Source organism: Acipenser ruthenus, chromosome 47 (assembly GCF_902713425.1).
Source record: "Acipenser ruthenus chromosome 47, fAciRut3.2 maternal haplotype, whole genome shotgun sequence".
NCBI classification, from domain to species: Eukaryota; Metazoa; Chordata; class Actinopteri; order Acipenseriformes; family Acipenseridae; genus Acipenser; species Acipenser ruthenus.
The window spans coordinates 5,682,047-5,704,566 of NC_081235.1; the positions used below are offsets into that span (position 1 = coordinate 5,682,047).

Here is a 22,520-nt window from a genome sequence, read left to right on the forward strand (position 1 = left end):
ACAACAACTACGACTACCGCGTCCGCAGCACCGCGAGATTTCAGACAGCGCAACGAGAGCACGGCGAGATCTTAGTTATGGGGCAGCACAGGGACTGCATTTTTCACTTTTTATTGTAAATTATTCTTTTGAAAGAAATAATTCTTTTTTTTTATTACTTATTTGAGATTTACAACCAGAAGAGCTTGCTTACATCATAATAATACGTCATTGATAAAAAATATATATATATCTTAAACTTTTTGTGAAACATATAGATCTTTGATACAGACAATATATTTTTTCTTTCATTATATATTCCATAACAATAGTATGGTGACTTTTTAGCAGTATAATAGCATATACATGAAATAACGTTTGCCAATGTTTTACTGTATTTTTTTAAAGGTTTAGACCAGTGCTGCTTATAACATCCCAAGGGCAAAAATCCTACATCGCAAAATGAGTACAAGTGAGACAGGAACGAAAGAATAGCGGAACTACTCTTCAGTTGCAATTGGCGGCAGCCGGACAGAAAGGTGGTACGTTCTGTGACTTTGGTATTACCAAAATGATCTTACGGTTATTTCTTAGCGTAGCCGCGGCTAGTAATATAAGTGATACGCTGCGTGCTTTGAGTAGCCCGTTTCCAAGCGGTTGTCTGTTACGGTATTGGAACGGGGAGCGGTTGGTTGTGGATAGGCTTTGTAAGAAGCGGTGAGAAATGTAATACATGAGATTGCATTTGTTTTATTTATTTATAATAATGCTTTATAATAATAACAATAAAACTAAAATACAAAATAGGCTTGTTTCTTGAGATCCTACGTTAACAGTATACTGTGTTTTTGCCCAATTGTCTGTAATGTTATTTGAAGACAAACGAGATAGCCTGTAACTAAACAAATCATTCTTTTATTTGTAATATTAATAATAATTAATATTATTAGTGGACATTAAAAGACGGTTAGAAATAACACAGTCACAGCTGGGTAAGCTACAATATTTGCTGTACAGTATCGCGACCATGACAGTACATTGCTTTAGTTTGGTCCGCTGTCCTGTGATTTGTATTATAATTGGCCTGCTATGTTAATTGCAGTCGAATTGATGTACAAAAGCCTGATCAGATGTTAAGTGTCTCTAGGAACCGTTTTCTAATATAACTTGTTTCAGTGAATCGCAGTATCAGTGGCTTTTGTTGGCTGCTCTCAGTGTAGGACGGGCTGGAGGACCGGTCTGGAGATGGCGAGCAGAAGGATCACTCAAGAGACGTTCGATGCCGTGGTGCAGGAAAACATCTCCGAGTTTGAAATGGAGCCGGACGAGGCGCTGAAGGAGGCGATTGAGCAGTTTGAGTCACAAGGTACGCACAGATGGAAATAAGACCCTCTGCTCGGTCGCAGAGCAGTTTGATCCATTCCTGAGTTTTTAATAAGATGCACTTACCTGAGCTTGTTACCCATTCACTGGGGCTAATCAAGCTTGTAGTACAGCCTGGAATGGGTGAAACTGCTATGCAACAGGAGTCTTTATTCCCATCCCTGGTACAGCACAACCTAATCACCTAATGCAGTAATTTACTTAGAACATAAGAAAGTTTACAAACGAGAGGAGGCCATTCAGCCCATCTTGCTCGTTTGGTTGTTAGTAGCTTATTTATCCCAGAATCTCATCCAGCAGCTTCTTGAAGGATCCCAGGGTGTCAGCTTCAACAACTTGGAATTGATTTGATCCATTTATACCTGCACAGATTTTTTTAGAGCAGTGAATTGACATGGATTGCAGCACCAACCTCATATTTCTTTTCTTTTACAAGGTAAAACTAATTTGCAACAGAAATGCATCATTTTTTTATTGTCTTCATGGTAAAACAGATGAAGACATAAAAAAAAAAAAAAAAGTGTTTGTTTTTAAGTTTTATCTACGAAACGGATCATTCACTTACTGAAAAGTAATACATGCATTAGAGAAAGGCAGCTAAACCCTCCTCCCTGCCTGTTTCTAGGGGTGAGCCTTGTTAATATAGTGAAGGCAGTCCGGACAGCCTCTTCAGATGAGATGAAGGAGGAGCAGACCCATGATATTTTACAGGTACAGTAGAATGAAATAAAAGATGCAGATTGAAAAACGAATACCTGTGTACTGTAGCTACAAGGAAGCAGGAGTGTCCTTTAATATATTAATTATCTGAAACAGAGATGGAAATATGACTAAGATTGCAAAACAGTTTAATCCATTCCTGGTTTTACTATGAGTTTAATAAGAGTTACCTGAACTTGTTACCTAGACACTGACTAATGATGCACATAGTAAAACCAGGAGTGGGTGAAACTGCTATGCAACAGGAGTCTTATTTCCATCCTTGTACAAGACTGTATGTGTACAACACTAATGTATATATGAAATAGATTATGAATGCTTTCTGAATATGAAATATATGACCTTGCACTGTATAGTTACTACTGTATAAAAACATTCTGCAGTTATATGCAATAGGAGTCTGATTTCTATCCATGCATTGCAAGGCTAAAAAATATTCTTATGTAAAAAATATATCCTTTTTTTTTTTTTTTTGGTGACCAGGCCTTAGAGTCTCTACAGACATTGTTAGACTCCTCGTCCCTGGATGTGATGGGGGAACAGCTAGCGCGCTTCACAGAACAGTGCAAGCTAGACTTCTCACACCGCTACCTGGCGGCCCAGAAAGGCGCCTACCCCACGATCCTCTCGTGCTGCCAGAGGACGGTGGGGGAGCGGGGGCTCCTGCTGAAGGCTCTGGGAGCGCTGGCGGCCCTGACCGACGGGCAGCCGGACCTCCTGGACGCCGACGGGAGGGGGCTGCTGATCGAGACGCTCCGCGAGAACCGGACCGACCCCTCCGTGACCTCGCTGGCGATTCGTGTGGCACGCAACTGCTGCCTGAAGCACGAGCAGAACCGGCAGGCCCTTGTGAAGGCTGGGCTGCTGCCCCTGCTGACCGGCGCCATCGCCAGCCACGGTGCCGAGCCCGAGCTGGTCAGGTTGGCCTGCAGCACGCTCAGGGTTATGACCTTCGACGATGACATCAGGGTCGCCTTCGGACAAGCCCACGAGCACGCCAAGCTGATCGTGCTGGAGAACGCCGGGCTGAAGGTCATCATCGAAGCGGCGAAAGGTATGCTGGAACCCTTTTCTCTGTCACGTCTGGTTCATGTGTCATCATCATTATCAACCACAAATGGAGGAAACTTCCCAGAATTTGTCCACTTGAGCTGGATTGACCCTTTGCTTCTTTAGTTCAGATTTTGCACTATTAATTCAGCCTGTCGCACAGCATGTACTTTTCCATCTTGCTGTGCTGATGATACTGATGGATACGTGAAGTAAAATAATTATTCTTTTTAGATCTGAAGTGGAGAGAACTGTGTTCTGTACTATCAGTGCTCATGAATTCAAACTTTCAGACTTCCTGCATCGAGTGTATAATTTTATTTATTTATTTTTCCCCTCTTCTTGCAGCTCACACAGGCAATAACAGCGTCCTCAGCGAGCTGTGCGGCACGCTGTCCCGGCTGGCTGTGCGAAACGAGTTCTGCCAGGACATCGTCGACCTCGGAGGGTTGAAGTTCATGGCCAACCTCCTCGCGGACAATCTTGACCATCAGGTACTTCAGGCGCTCGTGGTTATAGAGGGTTATATAGTTGGCTGGCTCAGTGTATCGATCCATTTAATCTTTTGTGTGTCCTTCGCAGGGCAACAGGAAAAAAATATTAAAATGAGCACAATCGGGCCACTCCAGCCTATGTATTTGCCTGTAACGGTGTACTGATGTGCCATTAAAAAATAAAAGTTACAAAGACCTGGATTCAGTCAAAATGATGGCACCAATACAATAGTTAGAATTAGCGCAGCTGTGGCAGTGCTATAAAGTTTGATTTAATTCTGGACAAGGTGTTTTGCAATTGGTAGTGGGGTGAATGTGACCTCCTCTGTCCCTTAGCCTGTATGAGGCTAAGGCTGCGTTTATAGATTTTTGTTGGCGGCATTTGGTGGTAGCCGTATAGTGAGTTGAGCCCATGTGACCTTTTTCTTTTTAAATTTCCCTTCTGTTTTTCTTCCAGGAACTTGTGAAGCAGGTTATGAGCGCCATCCGAGCCATCGCAGGAAATGACGACGTCAAAGACGCCATCGTCCAGGCAGGAGGGACCGACCTGATCGTGTTAGCAATGAACAGACACATGGGCAACGCGCAGGTACCTGACCTGACTAGGGTACTGTTTGATTATAGGTGCCCAGCAGGTTCCACAGTATCTCATATGCTCACTGATTGATAAATTAACATCTGAACTGTTTTATTATTGGTAGTAGTCGTAGTAGTATTTCTGTCTCTTTGCTTTGGCTCCACTCTGATTGCTGTGCTTCTTGCTCAGGTTTGTGAGCAGGGGTGTGCAGCCCTGTGCATGCTCGCTCTGCGTAAACCGGAGAACTGCAAGGCGATCATGGAGAACGGGGGCGCGCTGGCAGCACTGCAGGCAATGAAGGCCCACCCAGGGGAGGTCAATGTGCAGGTAAGAGAGGCTGGAGATAAAGGTACACATTCATTAATTTGATCGCGTCTTCACAGAAGATATTTTAAAATGCTTTCCATAGAGGAAAACCCTTACAACGGATTTACTTGTAAAGACGTTTGAGTATTTGGCATCGAAGGAATGCTGTTCGGACAGGGATAAAACAGAGTTAAATACAAAAGTGTAACCTTCTGTTCGGTGGCTAGAATGTAGAATGAAAGAGCCCTGTGGCTTTTTTATTGCAGGTTCAGAGCTTTGAAAGCAGGTTTATAACCTGTACTGTAACCCTCTTCCAGCCCCAAGTAAACACTCTTTATTACATTAAGCCATTAGGTGCAAGCAAAGTGCCCTCTTGAGATATCTTGCCAGTAAGTGGCTTACGCTGTTGGAATAGAACTGAAGGTCGTCAAGCCATCAGGGCTGCTTCTGGGCAGCGTTTCCGCTAGTCCATCCACAAATGAGAGAACTCTTTATTCACTCGTATTTATTGTAGCAATTAACCAGCTCCCCCCTGCTAAATACATCAATTTTTAAATTAGCCCGATCAACACCAATGTGGAGCGCTGAATCTTACTAGAGAGAGGAGTTTGAAAAAGTCCCCAGGATGTGACGACTGAAACAGAAAAACAATGCACATGGTAATTCTAAACAACGAGAAGAATACATTGGTTAACTTTGATATTACTAGGAACGCACTTGGGGAAAACCTTTTTTTTTGTTTGTTTTAAACATTTTGAAACTCTTAATCCCTCCCCGTTTCTTCTCCCCCGACAGAAGCAGGCGTGCATGGTGCTGCGGAACCTGGTGTCTCGGACCAGTGACTACAGCCTGGCCATCCTGGAGCTGGGTGCAGAGGCGCTGATCAGCCAGGCCCTGGTGGCTCACCGGGACTGCGGGGACGTGGCCAAGGCTGCTCTGAGAGACCTGGGCTGCAAGGTGGAGCTGCGGGAGCTGTGGACAGGCAAGAAGGGCAGCCTGTCCCAATGAGCCCCCCAGCCAGCCAGCCCGTCACGTTACTGGGAAATGCACAAATACAGTGGAAGGGCTTTTAAAAAATGTTTTGCCATTCTCACTCCTTGAGGCAGGTTCGTACTTTAGTCTTGCGACAGTCATTGAACAGCTGGAGTTGAGCACAGTAATACTCAACTCCCTTGTATCTCACACAGTTGCACAACTAGAGATCAGAAATCCTCCCTCTTCGACGGTCGCAGGGTTGAAGTATGAACCGGACTTTACTGCCCCGGCATCTTGCGTGTGTTCTGCATATTGCAGCATTTCCTGAACTGTTTCGATATATATGTTAACAGAATGAGAAAATGAGGTGAAGCTGCATTGCAGCAATACCTAGATGTGGGGACGCAGCACAAGAGGAACAATGTTGATATTGTGTTAGAAAAAACACAGAGATTCTGTCTGACACGGATGGAAGTGTTCTTTTAATAGATTTAACACTCTCTTGATTTGTTTTGTTTCTGTGTAAAATCTGTTTTGGTTCCCAAGGCCGTATTCCTTTTAAGGTAAAGGGACATGTGCGTCCCACAAATAAAAATGATGCTAACTTTCTTATTTTTGCAGTGAGACACATGAAACAGGGTTTAAAATGTACTGACAGGTTAGATCTGGTCATTGTCAATGTATTTAATGAAGAAACCGTTTGATCAGCTGCTCAAGTCCTTGTGTCCTAAGGGGGTTAAAGAATGTTTTTTTGTTTTTTGAACTATATACCTTTGCTTTCCAGTCTTTCAATACAGATGATGGAAGCCAGTCTGTGTACCCCAAACTCTTAGTGCTTTTCTTTGTTGTATATCCTTGCTTTTGAATGTGCATTAGGACCCCTCTTGCTGTTTTTACTAGACATTCAAGTGTCCCATTCCTCGGCACTCTGTCATGTGAGTTTAGGGAGAGGTTTTCTTTTGGGCAGGGGAGACCTAGAGAAATGTTAGTCTCATACCTCCGTTGATCCATTGCAACTTGCACATTATAAACAGAAGGTGGCGCTTTTTAAAGTATTTTGACTGGACTGCCATCATGTTCATATTGCATGCATGCCGAGACCCACGATGAGACTTACAGAGCTGGTCATGACACCTGTACTTAACATACAGGTTGTATTAATCGCTAAGGTTAGAGCTACAGTGGTGAATTACAATGGCTTGTGAAACTGACGTGCTTGGAATTGTGTTGTAAATATTGAGTGTTGTTCAGAGTTGTAAGAAATCCTGTTGCTCGTGTGTGTGTGTGTGTGTGTGTGTGTGTGTGTGTGTGTGTGTGTGTGTGTGTGTGTGTGTGTGTGTGTAAGTGCGGTGGTTCTCCGTGAACCTCTTGTCTGTTCTGCTGTTGATTCTGTTTCAGTTCGTGTTGATTCAGTGCTCTGTGTTGGGTTTTCATCTCTATACCCTTACCACTTCAGATTACACACTTCAGATTACAATCAGGATGCTGTGGTGTAAGACTTAAAAGTTTTTTTTTTTTTTTTTTTTTTTTTTTTTTTTGTTTCACAGAAGAAAAAAAAATCCACATTGAAGTTAAGGCTGTAAATCCATGTTTCAGGTTTCTGGAGACGCAGCTTTGTGTCGTTGGTGAGCATTTAATGCTCTGATATCTTGCTCTTTGTTATTTATTTCAAAAAGGTAACGCAGGTCAGAGTTTGAGATTGTAAACTAGTTCGTTTTGCATCATTGTGTTTTCATTGTGCAGTGCAATGTTTTAGTTCCTTAAGTTCCTGGGTATGAGTGCTGACAGAGTCCCATGGGAATGTGGAGTGTGCCGATTGAACAGTAAGCTTCACCGGCCTCGCTTGTCTTCAGCAGGAAGTGTGACGGTTGTGTTGAACAATCTAGTGCTCCAACTTTTTACTATTAAATGTATTACCGCTAACTGCTGCTGCACTCTCCTTTTTCAATTAAATAATGATTTTATGAACGCCCTGTTACAGGTATACATGTATGTGTAGTCCTGTATTAAAAATCTTCATGTGTCAGAACTTGAATTAATAAATGCCTTGAATTAAATACCTGCTGTGTTTTATTCCTAGTTTGTTTTTTTCTCCTTTTGAAAAAATAGAGTAAAACAGGCTTTGAAAATGAACACCATAGTTCTTAATCAGATCCTGGTTGAAACCAGCACAGTTCAAGGCCTGCCAGGATCTGGACCAGTCAAACATCCATCCTAGATGTCCACTCTTAGGTGCAGTATCCTTCCATCTCTGTCTAGTTCAGTTCAAAAGTTTATAACAGGATTGGAACACAGACCAGGAATGGCAGGACCATCTTGGACCAGCCCTGCTCTAATCTATAAGGATTAATCTCACAGGGCTGCCACATGTGCAGGGATGGAAATATGCACCCCCACTGCATACTAGTTGTCCATCAATTCCAGGTTTTATTACAAGCTTGATTAGCCACAGTGTGTAGGTAACAAACTCAGGTGCGTCTTATTAAACTTATAGCAAAACCAGGAACGGATCAAACTGCTATGCAGCCGGTTATTTCCAGCCCTGGTGTGTCTGTATTCGTCTGTTTTCTTTTGGCAGGGCTTTTTATATTGTACAGATGAGCAAGAAGTGAAAGGACGAAACTTAACTGGCACAAATCTGCTGTGTGGAGTCTCATAAAGTGAGTGATATACTGTAGAAACAAACAAGTAGATTCAGGTAGCTTTAGAATATAGAAAATGTACACTGTTGCATACAAATCACTCTGAAATTCATTAATCACATGTATTAGTATTATTTTGTTTATAAAGCACTTTATTTGTACCCCCCCCCCCCCCCCCTTTTTGTTTTAGTGATCGGAGGCAAACATATCCTTGTTTTACCGATAAATTAATCAGAACCACCGAGAACGTACCAAAATACGTTGCGCCGAAATAACTTCACCATATACTGCATCTCCCAGCACCCACCTTTGGCAGGTATAAACTACAATTCCCAGAATCCTTCCGTGATGGCTGGCCCGTCACGGAGCCAATCGCTGCGAGTGAGGGCAGCGACGAAGCAGCATGGAAGATAGATACAGTCAAAGTCACGGTGCTGCTGGTGGATCATTATAGAAATTAGACACGTATTGAAAGCACCCGAGCGAAGTGGCGAACTAACTGCAAAATACATTTGCACAAGAGCGGCGTTGGAACTTGACAGGAACAAAACAACTCTTTAGGCGAGTTCACAGAAATGGAAGAGTCTTTATTAATTTAAAGCCAAGGAGGAGGGGTCACGTACTCGCTGTCAACACAGCTTTAGAAAATAAGTTTACTTCGCGGAGACAGGAGACTGAAAACATCGGGCTCTGCTGATTTGTGAATCAAACGGTAAGAGAAAAAAAGATCTCTCAAACTCAGGGTCTTTTTGATCTATTAATATTATTACCAATGTAATTCTAAAGGGGCGTACATACAGAGAAGTGTACGTCTGGTTACTTTTTCTGGGGTTGTCAAAATTAAATAATGATCCCACGTTTACCATACAAATACAAAACAACTAACGGGTTTAAAGTACACTGTTGATTGTGCTCTGGTTCTTAATCCGCTTTGATAATTACTACACTGAAGATTCGTTACTTTAAAAAAAAAATAAAAGGTGTGCGTATGTTGTTATGTTGTTGTTAGGGCGTCACAACAAATTACTCAATGGGATCGTTTCAGTAAATACCAGTATGCAACCTCTCTGCCATCGATATGATTTAATCGGTAATTTGAAATGACACATTTATTATTATCATAATTATTATTTATTTAGCAGATGCCTTTATCCAAGGCGACTTACAGAGTCTAGGGTGTGTGAACTATGCATCAGCTGCAGAGTCACTTATAATTACATCTCACCCGAAAGACGGAGCACAAGGAGGTTAAGTGACTTGCTCAGGGTCCCACAAGGAAGGAAGTTTTTTCCACGTAGCCTATATTGTATTTTGTATGTAGGGCATATTTCAACAGGTTGAATTCCAGTGTGGTATGTTTGGATTACTTTATAGTGATCCTAATATAAGATTATCATGTACATAATTATTTTTATATGTTAAATATTCCAGCATGGGTCAGCAGCACATCATCATCATCATAATACATTTTCATACCCTATTTTGGGACTGCAGTGAATATGAGGGGAGGGTTAGTTATTATGTGTGCTGAATGAATTATTGAGCCACGTAGACGATAGAGAGACAGCACAGTCCATTGGAACTCGGATCACACGGTTTCTTGTTGATAAATTGTTAACCTATTAAGATTTGTGACGAAGAAATGTGCTAAATAGAATTGTGGTACTGGGCATTAATATGGCGACTAGTATTGTATTGTGCTGGTTTTACTACCAGTCCCTTATAAGCTATCTCATACAACACTTTCTATTTGTTTTTTTGGGGGGAGGGCAATAACCCCCCCACGCCCGTCTCGACAGACACTGTTGCGTACGAGTTTTCACAGCTGACAGGGCGGGACTCGCCTTCCCCAGATTATGCGTTTTTTAGGCATGTGTGGGCATTGGCGGGCGGTCCCTAAATGGTTCAATTCTTCAGATTCGAGCTGCTCTGCGTCTGTGTTGTTTAGATATATAACCGATTGCAATGAACTAACCCTCTCCAGGCAGTCTGCAGGTGGGTGTTAAAGGTGGTCTCAATTGCAATGAACACAAGGCAACAGCAGTTAGAGGTGTGGAAAACAGGTCTGCAGTTAGTCCAGCAATGCTGTACACCGAGTCATATGAGCAGAGTCGCGAAATTCATTTTATTGAAATGAAATTGTTGCTCAGTTTAAAAAAAAGAAAAAGTTGTTTTCTAGACATCCTGAGAATTATTCTTGTGATCTTGACATTGTTTTTATTTTTGTTTTCCATGTCCTTAACCCTTTAAGGCACACGAGGGATCGAGCAGCTTCTTAAAATACATTTGAGAGCGACTCGAGTATCATGAGGAGGAAACTGACCATTCGCATGAGCAGATCCAACCTCTCAGTACATTTTAAACCCCGTTTCGTGCACCTCATTGCAAAAATATGAAGGTTAGCATCATTTTATTTGTGGGACACATATGCCCCTTGTACCTTAAAGGGTTAAGTGCTGTGGCAATCTAACTGCACAGTAAAGCCCATTAGCTTCCGGGATGATTTGGCAGTAAAGGCTACACATCTTGGAAACCCCCCTCAGTATTTTTCCTTGTGCTGGAATAGGTGTGGCTGATCACATCAGTAGTAAAAGAGCACAAATTTACATACTGTCGTATAGATCAGTCAGCCTCGCCCAAGGCAGGCTTGTTAAGAACACACCAGCACTCTTGTGTATTGAGCCATGCTTTTTGAAAAGACCAGAGATCCCAGATTGACCCTTCAAACCGTCCAGGAAGGTGTTTCTAGAAAGCCAGAGCGACGCTCCTGATCTCTCTAGTTCTCCCCTCGGATTGTCAGCCTCGCTCCGTTGAGGGCCGTTCCATACCAGGTTTAACAAGTCTAATCGAATCTCTTCTGCCTGCCGCTCCCAGCTCAGGCTGCCATCTCTGTTTCCATCTCTACCCCTTTAATCAGAAAAGCAGTCCTTCCTTGGAGACCTGCACAATTCCAGCTTTGTCAAGGTACAACAGAGAACTCTGTGTGTTTTTTTTTTAATCCCTTCTGGGGAACACAAGAAGAAAAGCACACACTTGTGTCCTGAAATCAAACCTGAAATCTGCTTCTCCCACCCGGTTTGGCAATCGGGAGGCTGTGTGGTCCAGTGGTTAAAGAAAAGGGCTTGTAACCAGGAGGTCCCCGGTTCAAATCCCACCTCAGCCACTGACTCATTGTGTGACCCTGAGCAAGTCACTTAACCTCCTTGTGCTCCGTCTTTCGGGTGAGACGTAGTTGTAAGTGACTCTGCAGCTGATGCATAGTTCACACACCCTAGTCTCCGTAAGTCGCCTTGGATAAAGGCGTCTGCTAAATAAACAAATAATAATCATCCATTCTGAGTTGCGTTTTATCAGCTTGGTGGCTTTCGCATTTCCAAATAGTGTTTTAAGGGCTTTTCACAATTATACGTTATTTGAAGAAGATTGTTGTTTGATACGGCCAAAGTATCTCCACTGTTTCCTGTAAAATACCATCAGTATCGTTTGCGTTTTAGTTTTGCTTCCTTGAGCAGCAGTAACACCCCTGCCCCCTCTCTCCTATCAGAGTGGCAAGAACTGACTTCAACGGGGGAGAGAATGGAAACAAGACTCCTATTGCATAGCAGTTTCACCCATTCCAGGTTTTAATATGAGCTTGATAAGCCGCAGTGCGTAGGCAACAAGCTCATGTCTTGTTAAACGTAGAGGGAAACCAGGAATGGATCAAACTGCTCTGCAACGGGAGGCTTATTTCCATCCCTGCTATGGATGGCTGTGGGCTACAGGATGGTGGTACTTTATGTGTGTTTATCAAGGTTCTGCAGGTGCGGTCACTTGCGTTCCTGAAGTAGCACTGGGGTAGGCGGAATTCAGTTATGTTGCTGGTGTTGTAGGAGTTTTACATTTTAATTTGGCAAACAACAGTGGGCCTGAGCTGCCTCCAAGATTGACTGTAGGCTAAGTATAATGTTTCAGCAAAAATAGACCTCGCACACATTAGTTCCTTGTTATGAAATACAGATTGCACTAAAGGTCAGTTGTGGTCCATTTTGAATCGCAAGCATGTGGTTTGTAGAGCTGTCTGTGCTTGACCATGCTTTCACAAAGACTGCTAACATGATGGCCCCACCTTTCTGAACTCCAGAGCGCCCTCTCTGTTTATTTATATCTTGTTTTTGCCCTTTGCTTTAATTCCGTCCTTTTCATCTCTTTTTATAGCCCAGGGTGTCTGCTTTCAAAGACACTGGCTTTGAGAAGCCACGCCTGGACTGGCCTTCACCTGTTGGACTTGCCCCCCATCAGCATCCCTCAGTCCTTTCACAATCTGGGCGTGTGTGTTGCATGCATCCTCATTGAACAACAGCCCCAGCCAGCTTGCTGATTAACCAGTTTGGCTGGGAATTTATTTGTAATGGAGAGACCAGTGTTGTTAAACAGTATGTGAGATTAGGGGGAGAATCGTGCACCATTGGAGATAACAGCAGCATTGCTTTCTGTTCAGGAGGGGCTGGAGCTGTGGGGGCTCCACACCGTAATCCAGTCCTTCCAGCTCGTTCAGTCCTGGAGCGGTCACTGTTCACACTGTTCACTGTCCCAGGAAATAGTGGACTCAGCTAAAGGTTTGGGTTTTTTTAGATCTGGGAAAAACATGTGTTTTTGGTGCTGGGACAATGTGTTCGGTAGCAAGAATGACTACATTCCTAGTTATAAAAAATATATCCTGGAAAGAAATCCAATGCATAAATGGGTAACACTTTCAAATAATGGCCGGAAATTCTTATTGAATTCTGATTGAATACCGCAGGAAAAGCACCTGGAGGTCTTGCACGCTTCCTCCGAGTTCTCAAGTAATTCATTTTGAATTCGGCCCCTGTTAATTCCAGGGGATTTATTACTGAGTCATTCTATGCTCCTTTGTAAAAGATTATGTAGATCACATGGCGTGCATTAACACTTCTCTCAACCCCCTGAGTATAAGAGGGTATGAATGCATGCCTTATACATGTGATCACGTGGCACAAATTATACTTTGTATTTTCAAGCAAATCAAGCAAGGACCTTTGAAATTTTGAAAGAATATTCAAACCCCCAGCATAGATTGTTGTTCCTGTCATGCTTTTAGGTTGAAAACTGTATGTACATCTCTGTGGAAAGACGGAGCACAAGGAGGTTAAGTGACTTGCTCAGGGTCACACAGTGAGTCCGTGGCTGAGCCGTTATTTGAACCGAGGACTTCCTGGTTACAAGCCCTTTTCTTTAACCACTGGACCACACAGCCTCCATTTCGTCCCGGCTCTACCTTTCACCCACTTTCTTTTCCCTTCACAGTTGTTTGACATTGATAAACCTGCAATGCTGAAGCTGTTATCTGCGGTGTCTTGTTGTCGGACAGAAATAAAACAGCCTTCCTACAATGTAACAATTTCACAAGCAGGCATGCAGGAGCGCATTGCAACAGCAGCATGAACTGTGTTCTGTTTGGGGAACTGGACTTCTGTTCACACGCTGTGCATCAATGCTGTATCTTATATACAAGAAGTTATCTTTTTGTATTGATTGGTTTGTAGTGTGATATCCGAATCTTCTGTGGCACGAGCACATATTTACTCGCTTCTATTTTTGCAAGCCTCAATTAAATATTCATTGGTGTAGTTTTCACCCTGGTTCCCTGTTAGCCTCTCAGTTCACAGAAATATTTTCAATTGTTTTCAAAGGCTGAGGAGTCTAAATTAGTTTTGCTGCTGCTTCTGTTTGAATAACTCTCAGCTCAGCGACTCACGACGCTGGATTAGGGAATGGATTTCTGATCCTCTCTCTCCCCTGCTCTCTGCGTTTCAGAGTCCTGGTCTTTATGAGGGAAGGAGGCTGGAATGGGGAATGGTGTTCAGGAAAGCCCAGGAGCGTTAACACAGGGGGAGCTCCGACCAGTCGCCAGCAGCACCAGCCAGATCGAGGTGAGTGACACACGATGTTAGTGTATCGGTTCTCTCCTGTTCGGAAGGGGACACACCCTGTGGATAACGGAGCATTTCAAGGAGGATAGGGTGCACAGGTTGGGATCGCTTGACAGGAGAAAGAGCCTTATGGATCTGCTGAACTGGAACGTACGATATCTAATATTGCACAGGAGGCAGCGGAACAGACATGTTCTGAGAGGGGGTTGTTTTTTCTGTGCTTATGAATCTGTTGAATGTGGATACTGCTTGTTTGTGGTTTCGAACCCGGGATCGTGGGGTGCCCACTGTGTCAAGAGTACTAATCTGTTTTCTGTCCCTTCACTTGTTTTCTGCTGTGTCATTCCAACAACAGCAGCACCAAACAAAGCACTTCAGTCCCAGCAGATTTTATTAAATACAGAGAGATAAACCCGTGTTCTACTGAGATAAACAAGCCTATCTTGTAGAGCAACAGTGTAGCTGCCAGCTCGAGCCAGGAACCAATTGTGTCTCTGTCTCCCGTGCCACGCACCCGTGATCGTCTCCTCCAGCTGTTCTGTGAGTCGACCACCTCTTGCTTCTAACCCAGATGATGAAACCCTCGGCTTAATGATCTACTGAATTCCAAACAGAGACTGAGGGATGTGCGTGTGATCTCGCTGTCGCAATACAGGACGTGTGGGGTCAATGCAGGGCAGTACGGACCAGCGGGGTGACACGATACGTGTGATCTAGTGCAAAGCTACGCTGTAAAGACTGCACCTTACACGTGAGACACAGAGAGAAATACTCAAAGTAGGGTTCACCTCCCCCCCCCCCCGACCCCCCCCTGGTCTCTTCTGATATTTTGATCACCCGTGTATATTAAACATACACAGAGAAAAGGCTCTTACTGTAGGGCAAACCTAGACTTTATTAATAGAGTCCATTAGAGTCTCCTCAGCCTTCCAGATATCAGTGACCAGAGTAATATGGACCATTAAAAACCACCATTAGACACTATCAACGTTGTGCTTTCCTCTGTTTTGTGTGTTACTAGCTTACAGTTAAATCAGAAATATGCATGTGAAATCTAGGTGTTTGCCTTAGTGTTTATACAGTAGTAACTGTACACTGTAAGGTTATTTCATTTTCAGTATGTATTCATAGTCTGTTCCATATATACATTAGTGCTGCACACGTGCAGTCTAATATTGTACAGGGATGGAAATAAGACTCCTGTTGCATAGCAGTTTCACCCACTCCTGGTTTTACTATGAGCTTGATTAGACACAGTGTCTCGGTAACAAGCTCAGGTCTCTTATTAAACTCCTAGTAAAACCTGGAATGGATCAAACTGCTGTGCAGTGGGAGTGTTATTTCCACCCCTGCTGTAGTGGATTATTTGAAATCCTGTTGCAGTGCTGCTTGTCTTGGGTCGTGCGAGTGTGTGTCGTATTTTGCACCGTGTGTGTAATGCTTTTGGCCCATGTCGGCTGTGCTTCTCTCCCTGTGATCAGGGGTCCAAGATGGGCAGGAACGTGCTGAACACCCTGCTGTCCGGAGCCCTAGCCGGGGCCGTCGCCAAGACTGCAGTGGCGCCGCTGGACAGGACCAAAATCATCTTCCAAGGTAGGGGCCCCAGGGCCCCCATAAATCAGCCAGGGATATAGCTGAGGCCCCGTGCATTACTGGCAGGGGTTTTGCTTGTCGGTATGAATGTTCTTAATCTTTGTTGCATGCTTTGAAGTGAAGCTGGCAAGGCGATGGCATGCATGTCGCTTGTTTTGCGTTTTTGTTTGCTGCAAACACGTAGGTCACTTCCCTTTTCAAGGTATTGAACCCTTGCCTGGGTGAGCTGCTGGTGGATATATCTCAATGCTTCCATATTTCCAAATCCTTTACAGTTTGCATTTCATTTGCCCGTAAAACATTTTCTAAACCCTTAATTGCCCTCATGCTATAAAACCCTTGCCCTGGTTAGAGATCTATTCCTATATGATAATTGCCTGTGTGGCAGCGTCTGACCCTTACCTGACATCCTTAAGTATGAAACTCTCAATAGTGCTGAATTCAGAAATACTAATGTCACAGAACACTGAGAGACTTTGAAACGAAATGTCTGGCCTTGAATGTATTTCTTTTAGTATTTCCCTATTCCTTAACTATCAAATCCTGCCTGTTAATCCTTGGTATCTTTGCCAATCCAAAAGTACAGCACAGATGTTGAAGCTGAATATTGTGCATTAATGCAGCTTCCCTTTCTTTCATCTACAGTGTCTTCAAACAGATTTTCAGCCAAGGTGAGGAAATGGAATATAAATGTGTGTGTGTGTTCTCATGTGTTTGTGTGTGCGTGCGTGTGTGTGTGTGCATGTATGTCAGTGTGTGTGGTTTCGTGTGTGAGCATTGTGCGTGCATGTGGTCTCGTGTGTGTGTGTGTGCGTGTGTGTGTGTGTGTGTTCTCAGGTGTTTGTGTGTGTGCGCGTGTGGTCTCATGTGTTAGCATTGTGCATGCCTGTGTTCATCTCATCATCCTACTGGAATGGAATAACTCACAAGCCTGACTCCACCATGGCTGTTACAAGCGCTGTCACATTGCAGTATGGTTTGAGAAATACTACAGTGAGCAGGAGCAGGTTCCTCAGCTGGAGAGAAACGGAGAAGCTGGGCGAAGGCTTGTTTTGTGTTTGGTTGTTGCAAAGATCCCCTGGTATGCTGCTATGTGTGTGTGGGAGGTAGTTTCCTTTCTCTGAACGACTAGATAGGAACTACTGGCAGACATCGGATGGAGACTGGCTGGCAGTGGTGCGGTGTAATGATACATAATAATGTGCTTGCCAGTTTCCTCCTTTATTCTAACAGTTCAGACGTGGGGAGAGGAGCCAGATTAAGTCTATTCATGTTAGATGGTGGTAGAGGCAGAGATGGAAATAAGGCTCCTGTTGCATAGCAGTTTCACCCTTCACAGGTATAGGTAACAAGCTCAGGTGTGAATTATTAAACCCATCGTAAAACCAGGAATGGATCAAACTGCTATGCAATGGGAGTCTTACTCCCATCCCTGTTAGTAAATACACCCCCACTCAATATGTATCTGCATAATGGAATCACCAGCATAATCTAAAACTCTGTCAACCAAGCACTTTTGAAATGCAGGCATACAAACAAGATTGCATTAAGAGTTGTACACGGTGCACGACCTGATAAAAAGAGAGCTCTTAGCCAGCGTCCAGCTCCCCTGTATTCTGACAGTAAGATACTGTGAGTGGAGTGCCGGGCTCACTGTGTGTGTGTGTGTGTCTCTGCAGGCAGCCTACCGTCTGATCTACCGCACCTACCTCTCTGATGGTTTCCTCAGCCTCTGGAGGGGGAATTCAGCCACCATGGTGCGAGTCATTCCCTACGCTGGCATCCAGTTCTGCTCCCATGAGCAGTACAAGAGGCTGCTGGGAGGGTACTGCGGCTCCCAGGGGAAGTAAGGACCCCCCCCCCCCCCCTGCACACAAATACATAGTGACAGGTTGTGGGCGGAGTCTGACCTAACTGTGTGTTATGTGATTGGTCGGTTGCAGGGCCCTGCCCCCCGTGCCCCGCTTCCTGGCAGGATCGCTGGCGGGCACCACGGCTTCCATGCTGACGTACCCCCTGGACATGGTCCGAGCGCGCATGGCCGTCACCCCCAAAGAGATGTGAGTCACAGAGACACAGAGACAGACTCCCAGACAAGCAGACACCACATTCAGAGCAACTCATTGAACCCTGTGTGTGTGTGTGTTGTGCACAGGAGTCAACCAACTCATAGCAATTCTAAAGACAGGGATCACAGCATTAACGATGTACTGTGCTGTTTTGTATCATTGCAATGTGATTTATAACACGTGTGTACGCACTTGTCCCATAGTTTATTAATGTGCTTTACCATACCCTGCTATTCTTTTACAGTGCTTACCTGTGCTTTACCATGCTCTCACTGTGCTGTGCATTTACTATGGGACTCTTCTATAAGGGAGACAGTGTGCTGTGCTGTGCAGTGCTGGCATGTCCCTGTGGTTCTTCCTCCTGTCTCGGTTGTCATGCAGCTCTCTCCTCCCCGCAGGTACAGTAATATTCTCCACGTGTTCGTGCGGATCTCCCGCGAGGAGGGGCTGCAGACTCTGTACCGCGGCTTCACCCCCACCATCCTCGGGGTCATCCCCTACGCAGGGATCAGCTTCTTCACCTACGAGACCCTCAAGAAAGTCCACGCAGGTAACGCGGCTCTGTGACTGTCTGTGTGGCAGTGTCTGCTGCCTGCATGGCAGTCTGTTGACTGTGTATATGTCTGACTGTCTGCGTGTGTGCATCTCAGTTCAAACACTACCCTTTATATCAAAGTCTTCACTCACGTCCAGGTTTTCGTTTGTCTGAACGAATGCTTCATTTAGAGCTCCCATGTCTTATATTGGTCCTCCATGCTGCTGTACTGTGTGTGCCTGTGTGTTCTCTGTCTGTATCTGTCTGTGTTTAACTGTGTCTCTATTCGACCCTTCCCTCTATGCTCTCTCTCTTCTCCACAGATCACACCGGCCGGCCGCACCCCAACCCTGCCGAGCGGCTGGCGTTTGGGGCGTGCGCGGGGCTCCTGGGGCAGTCAGCCTCGTACCCGCTGGACGTGGTGCGGCGACGCATGCAGACGGCGGGCGTGACGGGCCACACGTACGGCTCCATCGCGAGCACCATGCAGCTGATCGTGAGGGAGGAGGGGCTGGTGCTCGGGCTCTACAAGGGCCTGAGCATGAACTGGGTGAAGGGGCCCATCGCTGTGGGCATCAGCTTCACGACCTTCGACCTCACGCAGATCCTCTGGCGCCAGCTGCAGCAGCGCGGGTTCATCCAGTGGTAACGCGGAGCGGGCAGCCCGGGCGCACACAGCGCCTTCCTGCACAGGCATTGCCAAGAGACCCCGGGGTGCGCGCAGTCAGGGGAGGGTCGATCTGAAATGAAGTGCTCAGGGTACACCCCTGTGCTTACCACACATGTATCGCCCACCCGCCCGCCAGCCCATGCTTTTAGTTCTCAGTCCGATTCCCGGAGTGTTTCCATGTCCTGTTGGGTAGGTCTTTCTCTCTCTCGCTATGGGTCTTTAATGGACCTGGCACTGATCTGGGCAGTCAGGGTGTAACCCAGCTGGCAGCCGGAGAGCTTTTCTTTCAAGCAGGGCTTGACTGCTGATTATCAGCAGCCCCTTCTCGGACGGGAGACTGCAGCCACACCTCCTTGTTGATTTGCTCAATTGCCCAAACCCACAGCAATGCAGGAAGTCAGCGGGAGTGTGGAGTCCGGATACGTGCTGCTTCGAAATGCAGGAACGGTTCCACATTTTGAGGATAAAGAAATGCCCTGCTGTGTGGTGCTTTGTTTATAATTACACTATGCGTGTAACCGAGGCGTAAAGCAGAAATTGCCAAAGTTAGATTCTTTAGAGAAAACGATGCGGTTTTGTACGCTTATAACTTAATATAGTAACTAACAGAAGCAGCTCCAGCCAGGGTTATTGCGAACTATAGCTGCTACAGCAGTCAGTATTAAGCAGCTTTAGCAGGGTTTGGTATTACTAACAATATTAGCGCCTGTATCAAATCTTTTGTTCCAGGGTGCATCTTGTCCTTTTTTTAAGGGCATAAATAAATAACTGTTACTTTAGAGCCCCACTAGCACCGGGGGGAGGGTGTTGCACACTGATCAATCTGACCAGTTGCTGACAGATTTCAGTACAGTACGACTGAAACCTGCCTTGGGCAGTTCTTGCGTGAGATCGTCTCTGTGTTGGGCTCTGTTAGGTGCAATGCACGAGGCTGATCGTTGTGCACAGGGCTGGAGGCAGGTTTCTGAAGTACAGTTGGTGGCAGCGGTGGGATCAGCTGTACCTGAGTAACTATGCAAAGAGCATACCTGCAAAACAGGTACAGCTTCAATAAGAACTTACACACAGCAGGTAAAGATTCAGTATTGAATCTGGGTTTACATTACAGATCACACACACACAGACACACACACATATATTTGCTAGTGCATGTATTTTAAATCTCACTTGATTTATTCGGCTTTTATGTTTAATTTTAAGAGAAAATGTTTGAAGTGAAATCTTGAGACCCAGTTTTTCTTTTTTTAAAGTGGATATTGCAGCTTTTTCGTTCTTGGTATGTTTCACTTGGGGATCATTTCAGCATCACGGTTGCAGCTGTGTGTATTTTAAGTTACTAGATAGATATATATATATATAATTTAAAAAATACATTCAGATCTGTGTTGAGAAAAAAGTATTAATTTAGGTTATATATATATATATATATATATATATATATATATATATATAACCTTTTTCTCTTTTTAATTTGAAAGGTACTGTACAGAACAGCACCGACTCCAAGCACAGACAATCCCTTACGTACCAAAGCATCTCAGTGTTCACAATGCGTTTGCTGTGTATTTTTTAAAAAAGTTTAATTAAACAATAATTAATAAATGTCTTAGAAACAATGCACAATATCATTTATATCCATGTTTCTACTCCTTATCTATGTTTAACAAAATAAAGAATGAAAGTATTCATGTTAAAATGTAATCTACAAGTATTATAACTGGAGTCTGGTGCTCGTTAAGCCTGAATAAGGAGATGTCCTCCCTTTTACATTGTATAAAATAGTGCAGTGTTTCAGTCGTCCACAAGATGGCAGACTATGTACAGAACACGGCACATAGTGACAGACCATGAACTGCTCTACATGAGGGGCTCATTATGAAATCTATATCAGTGCGAGAGTGGCTTTTTCTAACGTTCCAAGGATTTGGGAGGGGAGTGATGACGTAGGTGTACCGACACTCCCAGCCCTGAGTGAGTAAACGCAAGAGTCCCCTTTTAAAATGATCCAAGTCAGATAGCAAAGAATACATAAAGAACGTTTTAATATATCTACATCGATCGATCGATATCTGCTGCCTGTTATGTAACATACATAATGTGTATATGTAAATAGTTTTTGTAAATACAGCTATGAGCAGGTGAAACTACATGTATGAACTGCTAATAACAATGTCCGTTTGCAACTTGAACGACGTGAGACGCCTTGAGAGGTATAGGGATCTATACACTACGAGGTTAGATTGTATCTAAACATAGATTCTTTGCTGTCCAGTAGTGTCATATCTCCGATTTTTAATTATTTTTGTTTTATTCTCAAATAAAATGTTGATGCATTGAACGATTGAAACCAATGTTAGTATTTTACTGATTTGTGCCAAGAGAACGTATATTTAATAAAAAAATATTGGGGTAAATACTTTTTGTGTACCGGTATTTTTGTGATCTTTTAAAAAAAAGTATTCTATATGTTGTAATGTAATTATTAGATGCGGTATACTGTAAAGCCATAGATATTTGCGGCCAAAATATTTGGTTTATCACATCAAATATTCATGGCTTTACATACAAGTAACTGAATTGTAATGAAGATATCTGGCCACTAGAGGGGGCTAAGAGATCATGAACTGAATCTGACTGCCCTGCCTTCACACTCACGGTACATGTTCGCTGTCTTATTCCCGGCAGGGTTGAGCAAACCAGCCCCTAGCTTCTTATCATGTCTAAAACACAGTAATAGGCATAAGATAGATTAGTAACTTCAAAAGTCGCCGTTTCTAAACTACATTACAAATACATCAGATTGTACCACCACGTGTCTGTTCTCTAGCTTTTTGCAATATAATGCAACAAATATAATGCAATATATATTGAGTTTATTTTTTTAATATGAGATGAACCCAGTTCTACTTCATTTTCCAGTATATATTGAAAACAGTTGCTTGGCGGAAGAACAAATACAGGTTACAGCACTGCTCCTCAAAGGAGATTTTTATTGACAGCTCTTTAAGGGAGAAAACTATATATTAGAAATATATTTTTCTATAAACTCAAGAAGTACAGTGAAATATCAAACATTTAAAAAAACATTCTATGTATTTATGGAACGGGTGGGTGCAGTGGCAGGGAGTCGCCTCTAGGGGGCAGTGCTGTCCACTATGTGATGCTGTCTGGCGGCTGGAAAGGAAGAGCGGGCTGTCCTTGTGTCTGTGCTCGTCAGCACTTGACCTTGACACAGCTTCAGCACTGCCACCTTACACTTATCACACGTTGCTATATATTACATAGATTATATTATATATACAGTTATTATTTGCGGAGGAAAGGGAGTTTTCAGCGATTAAATTGTGGCAATGTTGTCGTGTTATTTAAAAAAAATGAAAGCTATATAGTCAGAGTGTAGCCTTTCCTAATTTAATAATGAATGTTGTGATGCAATGCACTATGAATGTGGACCCTCATATGGTGTTTGCTCTATTAATGATAATAATCAAATCATAATATTAATAAAGAAGTGTGTTGGGCATATGTCTTTTAAATTGCACTTAATAGAACATGGTACACATTATTATTATTTTATATATGTGGACCTGTAAT

The 22,520-nt window shown here is 43.8% G+C and overlaps 2 protein-coding genes across 18 annotated transcripts; both read left to right on the forward strand.

Annotated features, from left to right (window-relative positions):
- LOC117962484 (armadillo repeat-containing protein 6-like) lies at positions 1–5,988 on the forward strand. Of its 16 annotated transcripts, none has more exons than XM_059014323.1 (9): positions 1–115; positions 388–521; positions 1,156–1,345; positions 1,988–2,073; positions 2,566–3,136; positions 3,481–3,626; positions 4,084–4,215; positions 4,393–4,530; positions 5,305–5,988. In XM_059014323.1, the coding sequence occupies exons 3-9, from the start codon at positions 1,225–1,227 to the stop codon at positions 5,515–5,517; spliced, it is 1,407 nt and encodes a 468-aa protein (XP_058870306.1). In that variant the 5' UTR covers positions 1–115; positions 388–521; positions 1,156–1,224; the 3' UTR covers positions 5,518–5,988. The 16 variants fall into 16 exon arrangements, with proteins under 16 accessions (XP_058870306.1, XP_034767801.2, XP_034767803.2 ...); XM_034911910.2 differs by having other exon boundaries at positions 1,195–1,345; XM_034911912.2 differs by having other exon boundaries at positions 1,200–1,345.
- A 2,507-nt stretch (positions 5,989–8,495) lies between these two features.
- LOC117428930 (mitochondrial coenzyme A transporter SLC25A42) lies at positions 8,496–21,342 on the forward strand. Of its 2 annotated transcripts, none has more exons than XM_034047965.3 (8): positions 8,496–8,687; positions 13,944–14,059; positions 15,541–15,652; positions 16,298–16,323; positions 17,332–17,498; positions 17,596–17,712; positions 18,120–18,271; positions 18,580–21,342. In XM_034047965.3, exons 2-8 carry the CDS (start codon positions 13,976–13,978, stop codon positions 18,903–18,905), a joined length of 984 nt encoding a protein of 327 aa, XP_033903856.3. In that variant the 5' UTR covers positions 8,496–8,687; positions 13,944–13,975; the 3' UTR covers positions 18,906–21,342. The 2 variants fall into 2 exon arrangements, with proteins under 2 accessions (XP_033903856.3, XP_033903857.3); XM_034047966.3 differs by having other exon boundaries at positions 8,497–8,838.
- Positions 21,343–22,520: the final 1,178 nt, after the last annotated feature.

Bases quoted from the DNA above. Each gene is read 5' to 3' on its own strand.
- LOC117962484 (XM_034911915.2), top strand. From the start codon at position 551: ATGATCTTACGGTTATTTCTTAGCGTAGCCGCGGCTAGTAATATAAGT. The intron at 1,346-1,987 runs GTACGCACAGAT...GCCTGTTTCTAG, and splicing joins TGAGCAGTTTGAGTCACAAG to GGGTGAGCCTTGTTAATATA. The intron at 3,137-3,480 runs GTATGCTGGAAC...CTCTTCTTGCAG, and splicing joins CATCATCGAAGCGGCGAAAG to CTCACACAGGCAATAACAGC.
- LOC117428930 (XM_034047965.3), top strand. From the start codon at position 13,976: ATGGGGAATGGTGTTCAGGAAAGCCCAGGAGCGTTAACACAGGGGGAG. The intron at 14,060-15,540 runs GTGAGTGACACA...CCCTGTGATCAG, and splicing joins GCAGCACCAGCCAGATCGAG to GGGTCCAAGATGGGCAGGAA. The intron at 16,324-17,331 runs GTGAGGAAATGG...GTGTCTCTGCAG, and splicing joins CAAACAGATTTTCAGCCAAG to GCAGCCTACCGTCTGATCTA.